General features: G+C 43.9%; 1 protein-coding gene across 1 annotated transcript in view; it reads left to right on the forward strand.

The window, feature by feature from the left end:
• Positions 1–25,515, forward strand: part of SIGLEC15 (sialic acid binding Ig like lectin 15) — a 163,153-nt gene that overhangs the window by 13,604 nt on the left and 124,034 nt on the right. The window contains exon 3 of the mRNA XM_069234958.1: positions 7,466–7,831. Coding sequence (XP_069091059.1) covers positions 7,466–7,831 — 366 coding nt within the window. The remainder of the gene's footprint in view (positions 1–7,465; positions 7,832–25,515) is intronic.

Consider the following 25,515-nt stretch of genomic DNA (forward strand, 5'->3'; position numbering starts at 1 on the left):
CCATGAACACCATCCACTCCGGTGCCCCCTCGGACCCTTGCCCCCATTTCATCTTCAACAAAGCCGACGATCATCGCCCCCCATCTCCAGACCATCATCAACAGCTCGTTTGCATCTGCCACCTACCCCGAGAGCTGGAAACACGCGGAAGTCAACGCTCTCCTGAAGAAACCTACGGCGGACCCCAGCGACCTGAAGAGCTTCCGCCCCATCTCGCTCCTCCCCTTCCCTGCCAAAGTCATCGAGAAGACCGTCAACAAGCAACTGACCAAATTCCTCGAAGACAACAACCTGCTTGACCCCTCCCAGTCTGGATTCCGAGCCAACCACAGCACGGAAACCACTCTCATCGCAGTCACCGATAACATCAGAACTCTGCTGGACAACGAAGAAACAGCCGCCCTCATCCTCCTCGACCTCTCGGCTGCCTTCGACACTGTCTGCCACCGCACCTTAATATCCCGCCTCCGCTCCACCGGTATCCAAGGACAGGCCCTGGACTGGATCGCCTCTTTTCTCTCTAACCGCTCCCAAAGAGTCTACCTCCCGCCGTTCCGCTCGGATCCCACCGAGATCATCTGCGGCGTCCCACATGGCTCCTCGCTCAGCCCGACTCTCTTCAATGTCTACATGAGCCCCCTCGCCGACATTGCACGCAAACACAACATCAACATCATCTCCTACGCCGACGACACCCAGCTGATACTTTCCCTAACCAAGGACCCTACCACCGCCAAGACCAACCTGCAGGACGGAATGAAAGACATCGCAGAATGGATGAAACTCAGCCGCCTGAAGCTGAACTCAGATAAAACGGAAGTCCTCATCCTCGGGAACACCCCGTCCGCCTGGGACAATTCTTGGTGGCCCACGGCCCTGGGCACCGCACCAACCCCCTCAGACCACGCACGCAACCTCGGATTCATCCTGGACCCGCTTCTCACCATGACCAAACAAGTCAACGCCGTCTCGTCTTCCTGTTCCTCACTCTCCGCATGCTCAGAAAAACTGTGACCCACGCCCTCGTCACAAGCCGACTAGACTACGGAAACACCCTATACGCAGGAATCACCGTAAAACTCCAGAAACGTCTTCAGCGAATACAAAACGCCTCGGCACGCCTCATCCTCGACATACCCCACCACAGCCACATCTCCGCCCACCTGAGACACCTGCACTGGCTACCCGTCAACAAAAGGATCACCTTCAGGCTCCTCACCCATGCACACAAGGCCCTCCACAACAAGGGACCCGAATACCTCAACCGTCGCCTCAGTTTCTACATGCCCATCCGTCAACTTCGCTCCACCAGCCACGCACTCGCCGCCGTCCCTCGCATCCGCCGCACCACGGCAGGTGGGAAATCCTTCTCCTACCTGGCGGCCAAGACATGGAACTCCCTCCCCGCCAACCTCAGGACCACCCAGGACCACCTCGCCTTCCGGAGGCAGCTAAAGACCTGGCTCTTTGAGCAGCAGTAAAACCACCACCCCCTAGCGCCTTGAGACCCTCACGGGTGAGTAGCGCGCTTTATAAATATTATTGATTGATTAATTGATCCATCCAGTCATCCAACCATTGACTCATTGTCATGTTCACTCATTCACCTGCAGTACCCAATGGCACTGGTGGAGATATCACCATAACAAGATGTAATGAAAAAAGTATGCAAAATGGTGAACTTGAAAGAACATTTCAAATAGCAAATAGGTTTAAAAAGGTGTAAATAATGAATGTTCTTCTGTTTCTGGTAGCCCTCCCTGTACTATGTTGGCTATCAGTTATAATGGATGTTGTTTCTGTTGGAATCGTAATAATTGTTTGTAGCATGGATGTATTCTAGACATCAGTTATTGTTAGAATCTTTTACTGCAACATTCTTTATCCAGTGCAGCCCTTGCTTCCTTCAACATGAAATAAAGTTGCAGGACTTCCTGCATCATTCTTTAGAACAGCCCTGGAGTTCCTCATTTGGCCGCTGCTCAGAGAAGTCAATATTGGGACTCTCTCTTTATTGGGTTGGCCTACAAGACTGCTTCTTTTCCAGAGGGTATGTTGTAGATCTGTTCACTTGTCACTCTGGTAACAGAAACTGTTTGAATTTGGCCAATCACTGTTGCTTCTAGCTCATTCCCTCCAGATGTGACTCATTGTTCAAGGCTGTAAAGTTACCCATTCTTCTTTTCATGTTAAAATAAGGAAAATTACTGTTAGAAATGGGGGTCTCTATATAGCAGAGGTATACACCCTTGTCTAAGAAGGGACCACAATCCTAGTCAGGGTAAGTCACACACAAATTATGCTACGCCCACCCTCTGGTAGCTTAACTTAAAAGGCAATGTGTACAATATTTGTGCAATAAATCATACAGTAACACAGTGAAAACACCATAAAAATACACCACGCAGGTTTAGTAAAATAGAGAATATTTATCTGAATAAAATTAGGTAAAAACGACAAAGATCCAATAAGCACAAGTTTAAATATCACTTTTAAAAGGTTTAAAAGTTTAAAAGTCTTAGGGCCTGATTATGACCTTGGCGGAGGGGATTACTCCGTCCTGAACAGATATCCCGCCCACCGTATTACAACTTCCATATATCCTATGGAACCTGTAAAATGGCGGATGGGATATCCGTCACATTTGGGACAGAGTAATCCCCTCTCCAAGGTCGTAATCAGGCCCTTAATCCTTAAAAATAAACAGTTGTCTTTTTGTTACTCGCAGTACATGGTATTGCGTCAAAAATAACGACACACAGAGACTGCAGAGGAGGAGATGCGTGGAAAAACAGGGTGTGTGTTGAATTTTCTGACCAGGCACAGATGATGCGTCATTTCTTTACACACTGCAAGGAGCTTGCTTCATTTTTCATAGCGCAGTCTTGGTTTCTCACTTCAGTGCGGGATATTTTGATGCCCAGGGACGATGCAGGGAAAATCCTTGACATGATGGAAGAAGTCACAGGCACTGCATCGATCCGGTAGGCGATGCGTTGAATTTTCCATCACAAGGCAAGCGTTGCGTTGAATTTCCAGTTGGGAAGTCGGGGCTGCGTCGTTCCGGTTGGCTGTGCGGCGATTTCTCGGTCTCAAGACAGGCTTTGTGTCGATTTCAGCAAGCGGTGCATCGTTTTTCTACGCACAAGGAGTTTCCAGAAGGGCCATATGTACGAACACATTTTCACATAGACACAGAATGGGTAAAACCCTTTGCTACATCTGGCCCTTAGTCTTTTTGGCCCTGAGACTTCAGAAAACAGGAGGCAATTTCAATCCAGTGCAGTCAGAGGCCAGCAGGGCAGCAGGGCAACAGCAAGGCAGCTGTCCTTCTCAGGAAAGCAGTCCAGATGAGTACTTTGGGCAGCCAGGCAGTTCCTCTTGACAGGGTGCAGGTGTAGGTCCAGAAGTGTCTGAGTTGGTGGGGTCAGAGACCCAGTTTACATACCCCAAAATGCCTTTGAATTGGGGGAGACTTCAAAGAGTGGCTTTGAAGTGCAAAAGTTCACCCTTTTAGTTCGACCTTGTCTGCCAGGGTTCCAGTATGGGGTTTAGCAGTCCATTGTGTGGGGGCAGGTCACTGGCCTTTGAAATGTAAGTGTTGGGCCCTCCACCCTTCCAGCCCAGGAAGATCCATTCAGTATGCAGATGTGTCCTGCGTTTGTGGTTGTCTGGGTGAAATGCACAAGGGAGCTTTCAACCAGCACAGATCAGATGTTGATTGGAGACAGGCTGTAAGGCACAGATGGTTTTAAGTGCAGAGAAATTCTCACTTTCTAAAAGTGCCATTTATAGAATAGTAATATTAAATCCAACCTCACCAATAAGCATGATTCTCTATTACCATTCTGCCCATATTAAATATGACCTGTTTACCCCATTCAGATCAGAATCTACCACTTAAAAAAGTATATGAGGGCAGTCCTAATACTAGGCTATGAAAGGAGCAGGCCTCACCGTAGTGGAAAATTAATTTAGGTGTTTTCCTCTACCAGGACACATAAAACACATATGTACATGTCCTACCTTTAACTTACATAGCACCCTGCCCTATGGGTTACCTAGGGACTACCTTAGGGGTGACTTATCTGTAGAAAAAGGGGAGTTTAAGGCTTGGCAAGTACTTTTAGATGCCAGGTCGAAGGGGCAGTGAAGCTGCACTCACAGGCCTTGCAATGGCAGGCCTGAGACAAGGTTAAGGGGATACTTATGTGGGTGGTACAATCAGTGCTGCAGGCCCGCTAGTAGCATTTAATTTACAGGCCCTGGGCACATGTAGTGCACTTTACTAGGGACTTACAAGTAAATTAAATATGCCAATTGGGTATGAGCCAATGTTACCATGTGTTTAGGGAGAGGGCACATGCACTTTAGCACTGGTTAGCAGTGGTAAACTGTCCAGAGTCCTATAGCCAGCAAAAATGAGGCCAGAAAAAGAAGAGAAGCAAGGCAAAACGTTTGGGGTGACCCTTCAGAGAGGCCAGTTTCCAACAAGTACCCAATCCGGGGTTAAAGACCTGTACATTCTCCTTATCTCAGTCATCCTCGCCATAAGTGTTATAAACGTGGTACCTCTTGCATTAGTTCATTTGTTAGGGGCCATAAGAGCATACATTAAAGACCACTTTACGAGCGCTGCATAAGAATTCCAAGATATATGGGAACACTGCAGATATGGAGCTTCTCTCTGTCACCCGGGGAGCAAACATTCCTGTAAGAAATCAAAACATGTGGAAACAATGACTCTCCATTAACTTATAACCAGAGGTATTTCTCTCCCCAATGGAATGCCTGATGCACACAGTATCAGTACTTCCAGCCAAGGGAACACCAGACTGATTACTTAGCCACCAGGAATGATCTCCTAAATAGTATAAGAACATGGGAATCGTCTTTTACCTCAATGGTTGCCTTTTTATGCCTTTTGATCCCCGCCGAGAAGATGAGACTGCAGCGTAGGAGAAGGATGGGAAATGTGAGAGGTTAAAAAGTAATTGTGGGAAAGCCTCCTGAAGGCTAGCGACATCTGAGTGCAGACAAACATACCACAAAATCACCAAAACCGTAGGTCACCCATTTGACATGCACCTCACAACTGGCTCCTACGCTAAAGGTAGGAGGAGCAGGTCAGTCACAATGTATGGTGGAGGGAAGCTTCAAGCATGAAAGAGGAGCCCTTTGCAAAATACACCTTTTGGGAGAGTTTCTGAGCTTCACATTGATAGCTGAAGCATGGGGCTAGCTCAGAAGCACATAGAAGCTACTAGCTCCTCAGGAAAGTGTGATAGAAGTTTTGGGTGTCATCACATGAACCAGCAGAGAAGATATAGTAAGAAGGGTTTATTGCATTAAAGTCTGAGGCTGCATACATTTAACAAAAGGCCAGAGAAGCAGAGTAGCTGCGAAGTTGGGCCTAATGGTATACTATAGAAACTAGAGTCAATAAAGCCATTAAATCCACTAGAAGAGCTGGAGGCAGCTAGGGGACATTCAGGGAACCCTCAGGGGGAAGATATGGCAAAACCTTGCACCTGCCTCCTACTGCTGTTGCTTCCTGCAGTTCCACATGTTACAGGAGATGAAAAGGACTGCCGGCAGCTATAGCGATGGCAGGGTGAGATTCCTGGCTATCTTCTGATCCCTAGTCGCATGCTCACCACAAAAGAATGCAATCGAGCATGCCACGGAGCGTGCCAGTGACATGCAACTCCCTGTCCACATAATAGCAGCTCCTAATTGCACTCTGTTATGCTTGCAACTCCCAGCTCTTGACTCCTCTACCACCCCAAAAGTTACCACAAATCATGCATTTATCATTTCAGTCTTTTGCAGACCCATCAGGTTACTATTTGGTCATGTCACAGTACAGACACCACTGCCATCCAGATAGAGGTTCACATCTTCAGGGCTACTGATCATGAGGAAGAGGGTAGGGATATTTGTTTGAGCTGCTGGATCTCCCTGTCTCGTCTTTTCAATATTTGTTCACTTCTGGAATGTAGAATGTTGGGGCAACGTTGATGTAGTTGTTGTTGATGATTGTGGCCATTAAAAAGTTCTCTTCAATTTAACCTTCATTGTGTAACATACTTATTTATAACACAACCCTCTGCTTATGATATGTGTGGTTTTTACATGCGTTCATCAGATCTCCAGTTGTTCCAATTTTTAAATACAGATACTAGGAAATTTACTGACAGACTTTGATATCTCCATCTGTTGCTGTGCAGATGACACTCATCCTTCCACACGCTATGAGTGTATCCTTCCCTCCACATTTAATAAATTATATTTATACAATTGGCACCCTCACCTATCTCCTTCTGGGCATTCCCTCCTCTGTTGCAGCAGCAACTCTGTCAGAGTGACAACAACTGTTGCACAAGCACGGCCACATGCCCTATGGTGTCCTCTGGTGTTCACTGGTTGCAGAGGAACACATTTATGTGCTCCAGAGAAGGCATGGAAAGGTTTTGGGGTGTTGTTGCTTGATTAAGGGGATGGGGTGAAGTGCAGTAGTATCCAACTTTTTTCTTCTTCAATTGGATCTTTGAAGACCAAAATAGGTTAAATGATGAAATTTGCTCATGCAGCACCTTTCTCCCCCCAGGTTCTTTTTGTGATGCAGTAACCCTAAGAAGGTAGGAAAGATAGGGAGAGTTGGAGCTGTAGGACCTGCATCTCCACCAGTTACCTGTACAGATCTAGATGAAGGTGAAACATGCGTTGTCAGCAATAGAAGTAACCTTCCTACCTTTTTTGTCTGTGATGTGGTGGAAGGCAGTGTAGTCCATGTGACATCACACATTAGGCCTGGCCATCCCTCAAAAGATGAAGTGTTGGTTTCATCCATTTCTGTTACTTACCACATCTTATCACAGAGCCTTTCATCTCTGAATATCTCTCCTCTGTAGTGATTATCACTAAAACAGCTTGTCTAATGAGTAAGAGCATGGGAGGACCTACAGGTTTATCCCAGTCTGACCCAGCCTCATTGAACCTCAGAAGCCTGCACTCTAGGAGACTGCTTATACTTTATTTAAATAGCTTCCCGAAAAGTTAAACAAATTTTTTTTAGCACAGCCATGGAAACATTTAAACATGTAGAATTAAACAATATTAAACATAGCTCTGGAAGTACCTGAAGATCGAACTATGAGCCCGCTCATTAAATAATATATGTATGACATTGATGGGGCATATAGGAAAATGAAAAGCAACAGTTCTCCTAAAGAATGAAGCAATCTTCCAAGACTAAGAATAGACCTAGGAGAATTTAAGAGTAAAAATTCAACTGTGCATGCACAAAAATCTACCCCATCATCCTCACATAATATATGTCACACTTGCTTGTTACGTTGTTACTTATTTGTGCATTCATCACCTGGAGATATTCACAATTGTATTAATGAATGATATATAAACATACATTACACTGGATGTACCTTTGTTTTGAATTGTCTAGCTCCGCCCAGGATTCTCAATATCACGGTTGCGTTTGATGTCAATCATGGCTACAGTGCACGCTGCACAGCGGAAGGCGAGCCAGTCCCATCTTTGCTTTGGATTAATCCTCGACACAAGAACCACACTCCGGTTGCAAAGACAAGCTATGTCCATCAAGTAACTGAGTTGCACTACTTAGACCAGGATGGAAAATACACGTGCATCGCCTCAAACAACCATGGAAAAGCTGAGGGAGCCGTCTACTTTTTCAAGTTCAAATCAGGAAATGACAGTTCTCTGTATGGCATTCTGCTCTACTCTTCCCTTGCCATCAAAACTCTTATACTGCTCATCATTTTAGGAGTGGCTGTTTATCTTAAACAAGGTAGGTTATGGTACCAATCTTTGCATTGTGTTTAGAGCAGTGTTTTTCAAACCTGTAGCTCAGAACAATAGTGTGATCTGGAGAAGACTGTGGTGTGGTCAACTCAGTAGGACCGGTCAACACAAGAAAGCTATACCCAAAACGTCAAAAATTGAGGTAGTTAGTTCTGAACACAGTCCAACGTTGGTTTCAAATAGAAATAAGCATTGGCAAAGCCACATAATGTCACATGCAAGCTCACATCATAATTTTTCTAACAGTGTCAAAATTACAAACAGAAAGATGAAAACTTTGTGGTGGTGGTAGTGTAGGTGTTGGATGGTGATATTAATGATCGTAGTGATGGTGGTAGTAGCATTGATGGTGGTGATAATGTTTGCAGTAGTAGTCGTGATGCAGTTGATAGTGATAAGGATGGTGGTGCTGTGGTAGTAGTGATAGTAGTAGTAGCAATGATGATGATAGTTGTGGTATCTTTGGTTGTGGTAAGAGTAGTACTTGTGGTAATACTGGTAACGGTGTGATAGTGGTATTGATAATGGAGATAGTGGTGGTGACAATGGTAGCAGAAGTGGTAGTGATAACAGTGGTAGTGTTGGCGATAGTGGTGATAGTGATAGTAATGAAAGTGACACTGATGATGGTGATAGAGGAAGTGTGGTGGTAATAATGGTGGTTCTGGTAACAGTAGTAGAGGAGGTGCAAGTTGATGTTTGTAGGTTTAATGGTGGTGGTAGTAATGGTTGGATGATGTTGGGGGTAATGGTGGTGGTGTTAATATTGTAGTGGCAGTAATGGTGCAACCTAAAAAATGAATTGAGGACAAGAAGTGATATTTCTCAAAACAAATTGAAACTTTGGAAAAATATTCATTTTTACCATATTACATCGCTCAACGTGGCACATTTGAGGTACACATTGTTTCAGAAGATCTTCTTAATCAAATTACATAGCTTTTGTTGGTATTCAATTTATACTCTGATAATTCTCCAAAGCATAATGCTACTGCTTCAATATAGGTTATAGTTTGAATAGTGTCAGAGGACTACACATCGGCTAGACTCAACCATTGGCAGCGTTTAATGGGGAAATGAAAGAGTAAGGAGATCCATTGGATTAATTAAATGGGGAGGTTGGGCCTTCCTGACTTTAAATTGTACTATTGGGCAGCGATGGGACAATGTATTTGCTGGCTCCTAATGGAACAAGCATTGGTAAAAGCAATAGGTTTCCCCTATGGGATTAATACCACTTTTTTTGTGTGGCAAGCACATACACCAATGAAAAGCAAGGGCTGGATGAAAGCCCCTTTTATGATTTACATTACATAAAATAGATTTCCCAAGCACAGCACAGGGGCTGTATAGGTGAAAACTAAAAAGCAGTGCTGACCTAACATGCAACGGTGCAGAGATCCACAAAAAGATAAGACTAACTAGTGAGGAAAGATGTGTGATATAGGAAAAACAATGAAACATTCTCAAACCGATGGAATAATTGCGGTATGCACTTGAAACTTACTCTTCTTATTTTCAAAAGAATAAATGTAAAACATTCTTCTTAGTCCCATAAGACATCTGTGCACATATGTGAACATAACAATGCCAAATTAATTATTCAAGAAAATCCAATATAAACAAGTATTGCTGTTAACATCAAGGATTCTGGAAGAAAATAATCAGAATACTTACATAGTGAATTAACTTTCTCAACACGATATTGGATCACATGGCACACAAAGTAAATCAAGCCTGAAAGCTGTATGTCAATTACGAAATTACTTTAAAAGGATAAACCAAGGTTTAAGGTCGTGTCACAGCATCTGCATGAGAAAGCTCATAAATGAATAAATGTGTAAACCAAAAAAAAGAAAATATAAATAAATAAAAAACACTGGTTATAGAAGATAATATAAAGTAAAGTCAAGGGCAAACTATAAAAAGAAATAGGAAAACAGAAGGCAACCACAGAAAGGCATGGTGAAGCCATGCCATAGGAGCCCTTAACGTGGTAGCTCAGTCTGGACAGAAGCAAAATATGAAAAGAGAAACAGAAAAGATAATTAATAAAGCAATGCTGCCATGCAACGTTCACAACCAAATGGAGTGCGGTCACTAGAAAAGCGCAAAGGTGTGGAGCTATTGGTGTAGAGAGAGCATTACGCTTCTGCTTTGAAAGGATCAGCACGAAAAAGAGCAAAAGAAGGGCTTGTGTTGTCGCTGGAGTTAATCCAAAAGTATGAAGTTGTTAATGCGAAAAGAACATCGTGCTATTAGAAGCTCAGTGCAGATGTAGAGCTAGATCATAAAACCATCACCACAGTAAAGATGGGTAAATTAAACAATACAAAAAAATATGAAAATATAAGTGAGCGAGGGCATTAAAACAACACACTGACCTGTTATTTGCAATGTGACCAGGGAAATTAAAAGAGCACTGCAGATCCCACAAAGCACCACGATGAGATGCATGTTGCATTTAAAACTGTTGAATTCAAATATAAGCAAGGTGAAAAAAAGTGTCAATGGTCGCTATATTCATTAAACTGCATGCGTGTGTCTTGTTCTGCCACAGATGTTGGGAGGCCCGTTTCGAATGGGGATGTAGTCAAAGGCTCCTGCGCATATCAGGATAGGTGAGGGCAACTGTTCTGAATAGTGCTGTGAATGGTGGGAAGAGAACTTACTACTGGAATCAGATTGCCTTAATTGTTGAGGACTCCCGGGCTGGGCGGTAGGGGAGACAAATTCAAAGGTGTGAGCGGTGGAGGTGCAGTTGGTTCCCCCAGCTTTACTGCCAATGCCACACGCATTTTCCGGTCTGTGTTCCTGGAAGTGGAGACAATGGCTAGAAATAAAATTTAGAAGCGCTTGTGTTTCTCTGTTTCCCTTGACCCGGAAGCAGAAGAGAAAAACACACAATCGTGATTTTAGGGATATAAAGGTATTTAGGGCCAGATGTAGGTAGCCTTTTGCGCCTCGCAAACGGCGAAAAACGCCATTTGCGAGGCGCAAAACGCCAACGCGATGCAGAAACACATTTTGTGAGTCGGTACCGACTCGCAAAATGGGTTTCCGACTCGCAAATAGGAAGGGGTGTGTCCTTCCTATTTGCGACCGCATCGCGATGTAGAGTTGATTTGTGACCGCAAAAGCGGTCGCAAATCAACTCGCAGTTCAAGTGGATGGTAACTCATTCGCAAACGGGAAGGGGTCCCCATGGGACCCCTTCCCCTTTGTGAATGCAAACAAAAATATTTTTTCAGAGCAGGCAGTGGTCCTATGGACCACTGCCTACTCTGAAAAAAAACGAAACAAAAAGGTTTCGGTATTTTTTCTATTTGCAGCTCGTTTTCCTTTAAGGAAAACGGGCTGCATAAAGAAAGAAAAAAAACTGCTTTATTCAAAAGCAGTCACGGACATGGTGGTCTGCTGTCTCCAGCAGGCCACCATCCCCGTGAGTGCCTAGACTCGCTATGGGGTCGCAAACTGCGACCCACCTCATAAATATTTATGAGGTGGGTCTTTGCGACCCCATAGCGAGTCGCAGAAGGTGTCTGAGACACCTTTCTGCATACCATTTTGTGAGGAGCATATTGCGAGTCGCTGGTACTTGCAATTTGCACCTCGCAAAATGTTTTCTTCCTACATCTGGCCCTTTGTCTGCAAACTTTGCGTGCCTCATGGTTCTGCTTGCGGAGGCTGTGTGAGCGGGACAAAGAGAAGAGATGGCATGAAACTGACATGTCGGAATGCATGCACATCATAGACAACTAGAATAGAACACATTGTGAAAAGGCACCTGTATGTGTGCAGCTTACGTCAGTGAAGGACAGGAGCACGTTTACTACACTGCAGATGCTGTTTGCCACATTTCCCGTATGACATGGGAACCACGTTGATAGCTCCCCGCTATTCAAGCAATCGCTGTGCAGGCAAAACATCAGAAAAAGTTCTACTTCAATTGTTAAAACAGTACTTGGGCCATTTCTGGGGGTCATAATAGACAGCAAATGTACGTTTATGGCTCAGAACAGTGTTAGCGCGTCAGACCTTAATAAGTATACTTACAAGAGGACGCAAATGGGTCGATGAACCTTTTGACTCGCAATATAGAAGTTCTTACCATAGTTCCAATACATAATCAATAATCAATACACAATAATCAACAATCATTAGTAATCAACAAAATCAATAATCAGTGGAGTTAGTAAATATCATGCACCATGACCTTTCAGTCATGAATAAACACACCCTTAGTAAAAGTTTAGAATGTTTATTTCCCTATATTAATAATGCTAAAGTCATGTAGATTAATCTTAATATCAAATGAAACACATACAAAAAAAACACTGGTTGTCCAAAGCAGCGGAAGAAATGCAATCTAATCAAAGCTTTAACTACGACACATTCTAAGGTTACAGTGCAAATCAGTAGTAGAGTCAGCTGCCACAAACTTATAACATACATGGAATTCAGCAAGGTAATTCATCAAACATTAGTCCCTGTGATCGTCAGTCATTTGTGAGGGCCCTTAACTAACATCAGATTAGCATCAGCATGTTGGACTTCATGCAAAACATTTTAGTAACACAAATTTGGAAAAACATCTAACTATGGTTCTACCAAAACAGCATAGTTGGTACCTAGAAAGAAAAAGCAAAAGTGCATAATAATCACAGTTTAGCTCATTATACCTATCCTCAGTATGGATCAGCAAGCAGAATCAGTCTTTGTCGTCAGGACATCAGTCGATCAGCAAGGCATCAGGTCTGTCACAAAAGTATGGGCAAAGTCATTTAGTATTAAAAATAAACATGTCTCTGGTAAGGACCCATAAGAAGAAGATAACCTTTCGGTCAGGAAAAAATAAGGGCAAATGGCTGTCTTCGCTCAGAATGTCGAAAATAATTATCTGAATTGCCTCCCTCTGCGACATTGCTATATCAAGGTCACCTAAACTATCCCCTAATTCCCTATTGGTCAGTTAATCGCATGTCCATACTTTGTCCGATAATATTTCTATGCCAAATCTATGAATTCTAATATTACTCTGTTCACATACAGTTGATTGGTTCAGTTTACGACATTCTCATAATCTGGCTCGTCAGGTAACAATATTGTTGCAGCTTCAACTCCAGTCAATATCTTCATTGTTCTTGTCCTGGGAAAGTCAGTCTCACACACATTACACATAAAAATGTTGCAGTAGCAAGGACATCATCTCCTAGAAGTGGGTTCTCACAAAAAGCTTTCGTTAGACACATATAACAAACCAATAAGCATTTCACAGTTTAATCCACTTGGTCAGCATTTTTATTAAACACTAAGAAATACAGCTTCTGCAGGAGGCCTGGTAAAATAGGCCAAGACACTTGCTAAGTTAAGGCCTACAATTTATAAAGCTAAAACAATCTTCATAACCCTTAATATGACATATTACTGCATTAGTCTAGTACATATTCGATATTTCATAAGTATTAGTTATTAATTAGTACATTTCGTGAACATTGGTGGCCATTCTTCGAGGTCACATTTTCAAATGTGTGCATTATTTTTCTATGTTATTACATTTTCTACATAAACTCATTATTCAAAATACATAAACACTCATCAATAACTCTAATTAAAACACCTGTGCTAGCAATCCCTTCTCTTATGACTAAATATGTCATCACACTAACTATTACCCACAAATTACACATCAGCTGAAACTCCTACAATTCAATTTCTTCATAATTTTGCTTTCCCCTTGAATTTTCCCTGTAAAATGTTTCCCTTTTCTTTTCTTCCCTCCTCTGATTATTCTTAGACCTTTTCAATGTAATCCTTTTCCACAATTTGCATAATCCCCATGTCCCCAATAGACAAACCACAACAATCAATATTCCCTGTAATATTTTCAATAGTACCCCATTCCAAATGCTGCTGAGCCAATTTCCCACTGAAGCAAACCCTTTGCCAACTGTTTCCCAAACACCTGGTTCTTTCAATTCTTTCAAATCAGCACTTGCATTAGTCAGATTAGTAAATCTCTTATCTCTTTACTATCATTGGATATATCCGGACAACAATGCCTAGAATTAATCATTCTACAGACTGCGCCATCCTTTGCTAAAAGAATGTCTAAAGCAAGACGATTTTGAAGAGTCATAGCTCTATCAGCAGCTAATTCAGTATCTATCAGGAGTATGGCCCCTGAAAAATTTGTCAGCATGTTATCCGCAACAGTAGACAACTTTCGATTCTTAATCAAATTCAGAATGACTCCCACTGAAAGAATCACCGCTCCAAATATATCTCACACTATCGCAGAAGAGGACTCCATCCTCTGTCTTTTATGAAGGAATTCAGGGCCAGATGTAGGAAGCCTTTTGCATGTCGCAAACTGCGAAAAACGCAGTTTGCGGCATGCAAAAGGCCGAACGCGATGCACAACCTCAAATTGCGAGTCAGTACCGACTCGCAATTTGAGGATGCGACTCGCAAATAGGAAGGGGTGTTCCCTTCCTATTTGCGACCGCATCTCCATGCTGAGTTGCTTTGTGACCGCGAATGCGGTCGCAAACCAACTCGCAGTTACCACCCACTTGAAGTGGGTGGTAACTCATTCGCAAAAGGGACCCCTTCCTCTTTGTGAATGCCGAAAAAAAATGTTTTTTCAGAGCAGGCAGTGGTCCTATGGACCACTGCCTACTCTGGAAAAACACAAAACCAAATGGTTTCGGAAGTTTTTATTTTTGCAACTCGTTTTACTTTAAGGAAAACGGGCTGCAAAAAGAAAAAAAAAAACTACTTTATTAAAAAAGCAGTCACAGACATGGAGGTCTGCTGTCTTCAGCAGGCCACCATCCCTGTGAGTGCATGGACTCGCTATGGGGTCTCAAAATGCGACCCACCTCATTAATATTCATGAGGTGGGTCTTTGCGACCCCATAGCGAGTCGCAGAAGGTGTCTGAGACACGTTTCTGCATACAATTTTGAGAGTTGCAAATTGCGAGTCAGTCTGACTCGCAATTTGCAAGTCGCAAAATTGTAGATTGCTACATCTGGCCCTATCTCACTTACGGAAACTTTTTCAAATCCTCCATTTGATAAATATTTGGGAAAACTATCCCCAAATAACATGTCCCATACCATCCTCTTGGAAGACGGTAATGAGCATTAAGTGCACAAATATAATAAATCCCTCGAATTGCAGGGTCCTGTCCATTCAACATAAAAGTGAATTTAATCTGAAACAAAAACACATGCCTGCATTCACTCGTACCCACAAATAAAGAGTCAGTGTGCGATTTAGGGCTATATATACAAAGCTTCCCTACGTGTTGTGCATCTAAAGCTAATTTCCCTTGCGTTTTAATTGCACTATAAGAATAATCATTCTTGCAAGTCCTTTTCTCTAAGCCTTTTTTCTAATTTCTCCTTTAACACTTTTCTTCTATCATCTGTGTGATCTAAAAAGTTCTTCTCTAAAGGTGTAAGCAAGCAAGTCAGGTTGTTGCGGTGTGCATAAGCTGTGCCAAACGTCAATGTAGGTTCAAATAACCCTCTAACTAGTACTATGCCATTATCCTTAGCTACTTTACTCAAATATCTAATTATAGGAACAAATGAAAACATAAGATCATGATTCGAATAGAAGTACTGGATGTACTCCTGGTTATAAAATCTTGTTAGTAACAGACTACAACTTATCCCATAGGTTAGAGGTAAACTATGCTATGTGACTCCTTCCTCCACTGATGAAGGAATCTGCGTAAACACAAAACAATTTTTCGCATCCATTGTTTCAACATACTCACTCATTAAGTTATAGAAAACGTTAGAAGAAAGTTCTCCTTCTGCATTAGTATAATCGTGCAAATATTTCTCATCTAACTTAAACTTCTCTAATGCCGTTAGTGTAGTAGTCGTCTCAAAAGCAGAAGTATGGTTGGCTCCTCCAGTATCAGGATCAGACATACCCACAATCAACACCACAAACAATATCCCACACATCATTGCCAAACCAATGCTCATATATTTACAGCACCTGGCACCTCTACCTTGTTGACTAAGGTTACTCATGATCTGTAAAGAATCAGAAAGCAGAAGGAATTTAGAAAAACTTGCAGCAAAAATCAAAAATAGACAATTCTTCTTTCAGCAGTTCAGTTTCGCTCCCAGGAACCCTTTTCCTTGAAAAAAATCGGTTAGCAGCTCTGTCAAAATTAGGTTTCAAGAGTCAAATCAGGTTATCAATGTCTCTTCTGGTTACTTTCAGCAGACTCTTTTCTTTTTTTTTTTTCTCTCAGATTGTTTCACTGGTTCAGTTCATTAGTTTTCTTCACGTCACCTGAAAATATTGACCCAGAACTTCTCTATCAAAACAAAAAGAAAAAAAACTCTTGCTGCCATTCGTTTGTAGTTGCATACGCCCATTCAGGACCTGCGTATTTTCAACTTGCTATTCTCTTGCTCTTCAGTTTTTGATCACCATTCAGCTCTCCTTCACTTAGATCTTCTTTCCTTGTGGTATCTACTTCTTCCTCTATTGTTGGTTCGACAACCACCTCTTTCAATTTCTCCACTTGCGATTCCGGCCACTTACCACTTTCAGTGGGCCCTCTGTCAGTATTCTCTTCAAGACTGAACTTGAACTTTTTCCTTGTTCTTTGGTGTTTTCTCTTGACGGACCTGCAACCGGTTCAGGAGGAGTCAGATCGCTTTGACTTTGATCCACCTCAACGCCTTCCCCTTCTGGGTCTGGCAATTGTTCTGGTTGTCTTTCAAGATCATCTGCTTCTGGGAAATCCCTCCTCTGACTAGGCTCTTTTGCCCCTTCAGTTGAGATAGGCTCTCCGTCACCCGCCTGGATGTCTCCACCCTCGTCCCTCACAGGAGTGACTGAACCGTCCTCAACAAGCTCAGATCTGGTCTCAGTTTCCGGCCTTGAGACTTGTCTCACTGTTGTTGGTACTCTCAACAACGCTTCTTCATGATCCAGTGGACATGCCATTTTATTCTTGTGACTTGCGTGAATCCAGTTTGGGATCCCAGCACACTTCACAGCTGTAGTAGTCGTCAGGACCACTTGTTAGGGTCCTTTCCAACGCGGCTCTAAACACGTCTTTCTCACATGCTTGCGGATGACAACCCATTCCCGAGCTCTTAGGTTGTGCCCTGGGTCATGGATCGGTGGCAGTGTGGTGGCCTCCATCTGCTGAGAAAAAGAGCAACTACATCAGCTACACCCTTGCAGTAATCTAACACCATATCACCAGTAATGTTGACAAGTGCATTTGCTGGCACTGCTGGTAATGTCAATGCTCTGCCCATGAGGATCTCATGGGGCGACAATCCTGTCTTCCTGTCAGGTGTGTTGCTCATTGACATCAGTAATAAAGGCAATGCATTGGGCCACTTTAAATTCGTAGCTGCACACAAATCTTTGCAACTCTTGACTCCAAGGTAGCATTCATCTGTTCCACTAGTCCTGATGCTTCAGGGTGGTAACTACAACGCAACTTCTGCTCAATGTTCAATGCTGCGCACAGTAATTTAATTACTTCTTTATTGAAGTGACTTCCCCTATCTGAATCTAAAGAGATTCGAAACCCGAAACGTGGTATCAGTTCCCTAAGCAATAGTTTCGCCACTGTGAGACTATAATTTCTTTGTGTAGGGTACGCTTCAATCCAGTGACTAAAGATGCATACAATCATCAACACATATCTCAAACCTCCGAACACAGGCATCTCAATGAAATCCATTTGCATTCTGCTGAATGGACCTCCTGCTCTTCAAATGTGGCTCAAATTAACCACTGTCCCTTTCCCCGCATTTAACTGTTGACAAATGACACAACAATGGCAAACTGCTTCAGCAACTTGTCTAAACTTTGGGTTGAACCAATCATGTTTGAACAGACAAACCATGGCATCCCTCCCGATATGTGCTTGCCCATAATAGTACCTTCCCATTTGAGACAACAGGCTATTTGGCAAAACCAATTGACCCTCCTCAGAAACCCACAATTCATCTTGTCTTTGAACACATTTCAATTTGCTCCATGAACACTTTTCCTCCCTGTCAACATTATTCTACAAAGATTTTAATTCTTCCAAAGTGTCAATTACTTTCAATGCGTAGCTTGTATAAGTTTCGTCTTCATCAGGTAACAGCTCCCACTTGTCTTTGAACGATATACAGCTCAATGCGCAAAACCTTGCGACTTGATCCGCATATCCATTTCCCAAAGACACATAGGGGGTCATTCTGACCCCGGCCGGCGGCGGTAGCCGCCGGCTTGGCTGGGACCGCCAGAAGACCGTCCCGCGGTCAAAAGACCGCGGCGGTCATTCTGGGTTTCCCACTGGGCTGGCGGGTGACCGCCAAAAGGCCGCCCGCCAGCCCAGTGGGAAACACCCTTCCACGAGGAAGCCGGCTCCGAATGGAGCCGGCGGAGTGGAAGGTGTGCGACAGGTGCAGTAGCACCCGTCGCGAATTTCAGTGTCTGCTAAGCAGACACTGAAATTCAAAGTGGGGCCCTCTTACGGGGGCCCACGACACCCCTCACCGCCATCCTGTTCCTGGCAGTCGAAACCGCCAGGAACAGGATGGCGGTGAGGGGGTCGGAATCCCCCATGGCGGCGCAGCTTGATTCCTCAGGGCAGCGGAAAACCGGCGGGACACCGCCGGTTTTCCGGTTCTGACCGCGGCCATACCGCCGCGGTCAGAATGCCCTCAGGAGCACCGCCCCGGGGAATGACCCCCATAGTCCTGTGACTTTAGATGTGCACTGCATTTCACCATGGCAATCATTTCAGGCATTTGTATTGCGTATTTGCAATTCTTTAATTCTCTTACCATTTCTCACTGGTGAACCAGAAGAGGTCAGGAACCCTCTTTGTGACCACAATTGACCAAAATCATGAACTATTCCAAATCCATACTAGCTATGCGTATTGACGGTAACTCTCAGCTGAGCAGAACCATGGCAGCTCTAGAAAGAGCGACCAGTTCTGCTACCTGAGCAGAATACACTCCTCAAATCCAGGAGGCTTCCAAGGTACCTGTAATTGTGCAAACAGCATAGCCTGCTCTCAGTGTCCATGTATTGTCTCTCAGACAAGAACCATCAACAAAGATAATTTGGTCATTGTCTTCCAATCTGGTATCTCTAATCCCAGGTCTCGGTTTTGTGCACAAATCAGTTACTTCATGTTCAACATCTTCCCCTTTCTCAATTTCAGCATTTTCACTCGGAAGTAAGGTTCCTGGGATCAGCACTGTACATCTTTTCAGTGTCACGTTCGGTGACCCCAAAATACTAGTTTCAAATCTAGTCAACCTAGCACCAGTCAAGTACTGTGTTTTCATCCTTGTCCGTAAAATCTCAATAGAGTGAGGGACCATTACAGTCAGAGGATATCTCACCACCACGCCTTTCACACTGTGAAAGACTTTGACCAACTGTGGCAACCGCACACAAATAAATCGGTAAGTCTGCTGAAACTGGGTCCAAAGTAGCGGAAAAATATGCTACTGGGCGATGTGCACCTCCATGGACTTGTGTCAATGAACATGCATCACGCTCATGACAAAACGTTGTGAAAGGTTAAGTGCAACAGGCATACCCAACGCTGGAGCTCTGCACAATCTCTCTCTCAACTCAGTGAATGCTTTCATCTCATCCTGGTCTAATACTATGGGATCGGTGACTTCCTTATGAGTCAGCTTCTGCAATGGTTTTGAAATGACTGAAAAATGTTGGATCCATTGACGACAATAGCCCACCATTCCCAGGAACATCCTGACATCTCTCTTTGTGGTTGGGTGACCTATCTGCAATATCATTGTAATCCTTTCTATGGATATCTTCCTCGAACTTTTCTCAATCTGGTGACCCAAATACTTCACTACTTTCTGACAGTACTGCAACTTCAGTGAAGACAATTTATGGCCATTCTCTCCCAAGTGGTTTAACAGGGCAATCTTATCATGCTTGCACTCATCCCTTGTCCTGGACACGATCAGTAAGTCATCAATGTACAGCACCAGAGTTGATCGGAAAGGCAATTCAAATGACTCCAAATTCTTTTTCAAGGTCTGATTGAATAAGGAAGGTGACTCTGAATACCCTTGAGGAATTCTGCACCAGCAATAGACTGGATCCAGAAATTTGAAACAAAAGAGAAATTGGCTATCCTCATGAAGAGGCACAGAAAAGAACGCTTGTGACAAATTAATGATCGTGAACCATTCTGCATCACATCGACTCTGCAATAGTATCACAGCTGGATTTAGCACTACAGGACAACATTTAACCACAATCTCATTTATTTTTCTCAAATCCTGAACAATACGAACCTTCCCAGAGGGCTTCTTCAAACCCATTATCGGTGAGTTACATGGACTGCTCAACACTTCCTTCAGAACTCCCTGCTTCACAAACTCTGCAACTATCTGAGCCACATTCATCAGAACATCTTGTGGCATGTGGTACTGCGGAAGTTGGGGAAAAACTGCATTCGGTTTTATGGTAACTTTAACTGGGTCCCCTCCCTTAATCAGACCTACTTCTTTTCCTGTCAAATCCCACACCTTCTCTTGTACTGTTCCCTGCACATCAGGATGGAGCTCTGTTAGAAATGGGGTCTTTGGGTGGCAGTCAGGTTACCCCCTGTCCAAGCAAGGACCCTCACTCTAGTAAGGGTAAAAGAGAATCACCCTCAGCTAACCCCTGCCTACCCCCCTTGGTAGCTTAGCACGAGCAGTAGGCTTAACTTCAGAGTGCTAGGTGTAAAGTATTTGTACCAACACACACAGTAACTTAATGAAAATACAAACAAAATGACACAACACAGGTTTAGAAAAATAAAAAATATTTATCTAAACAAAACACGAACAAAACAACAAAATCCACAATACACAAGTCAAGTTATCACTAAAAATGCAAAAAGAGTCTTCATGTAATTTTAAACACACACTAACGCTGTTAGCATGAAAATGTACCTTGGGTGTGTCAAAAAAAAACCTGCATGGGCGAGTGTGCGTCAAAAGGGCTTGTGATGCGCCGATATCACTCACCAGCGAGACCTTGCGCCGTTTTTCCTTTAGTCTGGCCGGCGTGTGTCATTTCTTCTCTCCTCAGGAAAGCGATGTGTCAATCCGGTCAGCACTCTCGAGTCTGGGCAGGCCTTGCGTAGTTTTTACATGCCCAGTGGTGTTTGCGTCAGAAATTCAGCCGCACCATGGTCCGCAAACCACGCAGCGCGGGTCGCGATCTTACCAGCCTCCGCCAGTGATGCTCTGTGTCGTTTCTCCAACCCCAGGCATTGATCTTCGCGTCGCGTTGCAGGCGAGTGTCGATTTTCACCCGCGAAGCCGGCGGAGTGTCGATTTTTCAGCCGCAGCTCGGAGTTGTGTCGATCTTTTCCCTGCACGGCGGTCTGTGCATGGATTTCTCACGCTTGGGCTGCCAGCTTCTCCTTTCAGGGTCCCAGGAACTGGATGGGCACCACTTGGCAGAGTAGGAGTCTCTCCAGAGACTCCAGGTGCTGGCAGACAGAAGTCTTTGCTGCCCCTGAGACTTCATATAACAGGAGGCAAGCTCTAAATCAAGCCCTTGGAGATCTTCACAAGAAGGAAGGCAACTCAAAGTCCAGTCTTTGTTATCTTTCACAGGCAGAAGCAGCAACTGCAGGATAGCTCCACAAAGCACAGTCACAGGCAGGGCAGCTCTTCTTCCTCAGCTCTCCAGGCTCTCCAGGCAGAGGTTCCTCTTCGTTTCCAGAAGTGTTCTAAAGTCTTGGGTGCCCTTCTTATACCCATTTCTCCCTTTGAAGTAGGCCTACTTCAAAGCAAAGTCTCTCTTGTTTTTGAAATCCTGCCTTGCCCAGGCCAGGCCCCAGACACACCCCAGGGGGTTGGAGGCTGCATTGTGTGAGGGCAGGCACAACCCTATCAGGTGTGAGTTACCACTCCTCCCCACCCTCCTAGCACAGATGGCTCATCAGTAATTGCAGACTACACCCCAGCTCCCTTTGTGTCACTGTCTAGTGAGAGGTGCAACCAGCCCAACAGTCAAACTGACCCAGACAGGGAATCCACAAACAGGCAGAGTCACAGAAATGGTTTAAGCAAGAAAATGCTCACTTTGTAAATGTGGCATTTTCAAACACACAATCTTAAAATCAACTTTACTAAAAGATGTATTTTTACATTGTGAGCTCAGACACCCCAAACTCCGCATGTCTATCCGTTCCCAAAGGTAATCTACACTTTAATCAGATTTAAAGGTAGCCCCCATGTTAACCTATGAGAGGGACAGGCCTTGAAACAGTGAAAACAAATTTAGCAATAGTTCACTGGTAGGACAAATAAAACACATTACTATATGTCCTACCCTAAACATACACTGCACCCTGCCCTCGGGGCTACCTAGGGCCTACCTTAGGGGTGCCTTACATGTAAGAAAAGGGAAGGTTTAGACCTGGCAAGAGGGTACACTTGCCAAGTCGAATTTACAGTTAAAAACTGCACACACAGACACTGCAATGGCAGGTCTGAGACATGATTACAGAGCTACATAGGTGGGTGGCACAACCAGTGCTGCAGGCCACTGGTAGCATTTGATTTACAGGCCATGGGCACCTCTAGTGCACTGTACTAGGGACTTACTAGTAAATCAAATATGCCAATCATGGATGAACCAATTACATACACATTTTGTATAGGAGCACTTGCACTTTAGCACTGGTTAGCAGGGGTAAAGTGCCCAGAATAACAAAAACAGCACAAACAGAGTCCAGCACACATCAACAACCTGGGAAACAGAGGCAAAAAGTTAAAGGAGACCACACCAAGGATGAAAAGTCTAACAAGCTCTTTCACTATGAACATCGGGAAAAACTCAATCAAAGGGTACTCCTCATTTGTAGTTTCACTCTTTGTTTCTGGGGCTTGGTCTTCCTCATCATCACTATTTGTCTGAATCTCAATTCCATCATTTGAGCAAGTAATCAAACATTTTGTTTTACACAGCAAGTCTCTTCCCAGTAGGGATACCGGACTTTAATGGCAAACTACAAACTTATGCAATCCCTAAAAATTGCCAATCTCAACTTGAACTGGTTCTGTAATTGGGTTTGTCAAATACTGGTTTGCTATCCCCACAACCTGAACTGTTCTACCTGAAAGGGGCAAATTCAGAACCTCTGCACTTCTCACTGTAGAGCATGTAGCTCCTGTGTCCACCAAGAATGAAACTCTGTGATCCAGAACTTTTACCCTCACATAGGGTCCTCTCTGATCAACTTCAAAAGCAGTTGCAAGCACACATGGCTCCGCATCCGAACTGTCACTCATCCATTCACCATTTAATCCATCCTCACTGTGTAACAGGAATTGATGCACTGTGTTACTATTTCTGTCTTGGCTCTGACCTGTGAAAGCATCATCTGTTGCTGCTCCATAGGGGCTTGAGGTATTTGCATTTGGTGTCTAGATACCATGGGAACCTGCTGCTGCATCAGCTGCAACCGTGTTACTTGTGCAGAGGGCATTTGCACCTGCTGCCTGGGCTGAAAATGTAGCATTTGATTCACATTATTCTGATAATTTTGATTAGGGCCCCTTAGCCTCGGTCCGCTCACATTCTGAAATGAATTGATGTCATTACTCTGCTGAACAACACCTTCCTGCACCATCATCGGACACTCCTGTTTCCAATGTCCCACCGCTCTGCAAATGTGACACAGCAATAGATTCTTCATTCCCTGCACATCATTCTGAACAACTACGGCACTCAAATCCGGAGCACTTTTCATACTGCCTCCACGACCTCTACCTCTCATCTGGGGCTGAAACATGGTATGTCCCTGCTGCTGTGGCAACTGCTGCACAAAATTTCCTGGCACTCCTGTTTGAGCTGCTTTAATCTGCATTTCAATTGCTTTCTCTTTCAACTTTTTCTGCTTCAACTAAATCTCATCACTACAGTATTTTGCGTACTGCAACACCTCATGAATCGGCTTTGATTGCCAGCAAATCAAATGATTCCTAATCATCTGGCTAATTTCAGGTCGCAATCCTTCCACAAATCTGAACACAAAATGTAGCATGTCTTTTGTCTCAATTGTTTCTGTACCATTGTAATGCTTGAATGCCTGCAACAGTCTCTCATAGTACGCATCTATCAACTCTTTCGCTTCCTGAGCTCCCCTGTCAATCCTCTGCCAATCAATATTCTTGGCTGAAATTCTTGATTTCATTACCTCAAGAGACGGTGCACCTGTATTCTTATCTCTCTCTGGTTCACTTGTTGACCAGTCTACACTCCTCTTACACTCGACCCACAAGTCCGCTGGAACCACTATCTCTAGTAAGGAGTTCAAGTCCTCCCACAAACACTTCGCAAGTTTCACAAACCTGTCTGTATGCTGATACCACTCTACGGGCTTTTCTTTCAATTTTGGATAATCATTTGTAAATGATAGAATGTCACTTCTGCTCCAAGGGACGTGAACAAACTTTCCCCCTGGCATTTCCCTCATTGGCAAAATCTTTACTGGATCTTTATCCGGCTGCACATTTTCAGTCAGCTCCAAAGAATCCCTGTTTCTCTTGTCTCTTTTCTTTACACATCTGCCTTACCATTTGTCTAATGCTCTCCAGGTCTAAGCACTCTGCAGTAAATCTTTAAGGTGTGCCTTCATTCCGGCTGACCTCATGTGTTCAAAATCTTTCACCTTGAAATCTAATCTGTAGCTCCTTTTCAAATGTTTTGTCAATCTCTTTGCCGTATTTCTCTGCCAAGTCTGCTAATCTCCGATTAACCTTGCTCACTACTCTGGTAATCTTTGGGAACAAATATCTCAACTCTGCTTCTGTGTACAATTCTAACCTATTCACCCCATCATTCCCTCAATGAGTTCACCCACTTCCATGGTTAGCCTGGCACAATTCAAATACTCCTCTCCTTTAGGGGCACTCTGTGGGGTATTGAACTTATCTAACCATTCAGTCAATTGCTCAGCTGTCAGTCCCTGTAACGAAATGTTACTCGCTTGGACTGGGGGCACCTGCTGTGCAACTGCATGCAGAGTCTGCGGTGTCAATAATTTCAAGCTCTGGTTAACACTTGGTCCTGTCACAGCATCTGGAAGTGCAACAAGTGGACTAAGATCTAGCAATAACCTGGATCTGTCAAAAGTCTGACCCACGGGAGAGACTACCTGAACTTGTTCATTATGTCTTCCCCTCATTAGACTCTGGGCCATTGCTCACTGTTCACTCACAGTTGGTTTCTTTTGTGCAAATAATGGTACCGCTGGACCGACAGTAATCGGTAGCGATATTGCATCAAGGGCTGCTCTAGCACCTACACTCTGTGGGAGAGTAACTCCCATATTCTGATTCATCATCCGAGTCATGTCTGACTCTGTCCCTGTCATTGGCATAAATATCGCCATTACCTGTGGCTGCACTTGGGGCAACAAAATCGGAGTCTGCTCAGTCTGGACCAGTATTGGTCTCGGAACCACTCGTTCTGTGGGCACAACTAAGTTCAAAGTCGTTTCTAAAAAAGGGACATCAGGATATATTCTCTGTATCTGTGGCGGCTGCATCTGAGTCTGCACTACAGGAGTAGTTGGCACATGAGGGCCACCTTGCGCCTCATTCTGTGTCAGGGTAGC

Source organism: Pleurodeles waltl, chromosome 1_1, assembly GCF_031143425.1.
Source record: "Pleurodeles waltl isolate 20211129_DDA chromosome 1_1, aPleWal1.hap1.20221129, whole genome shotgun sequence".
In the NCBI taxonomy this organism is placed as follows: Eukaryota; Metazoa; Chordata; class Amphibia; order Caudata; family Salamandridae; genus Pleurodeles; species Pleurodeles waltl.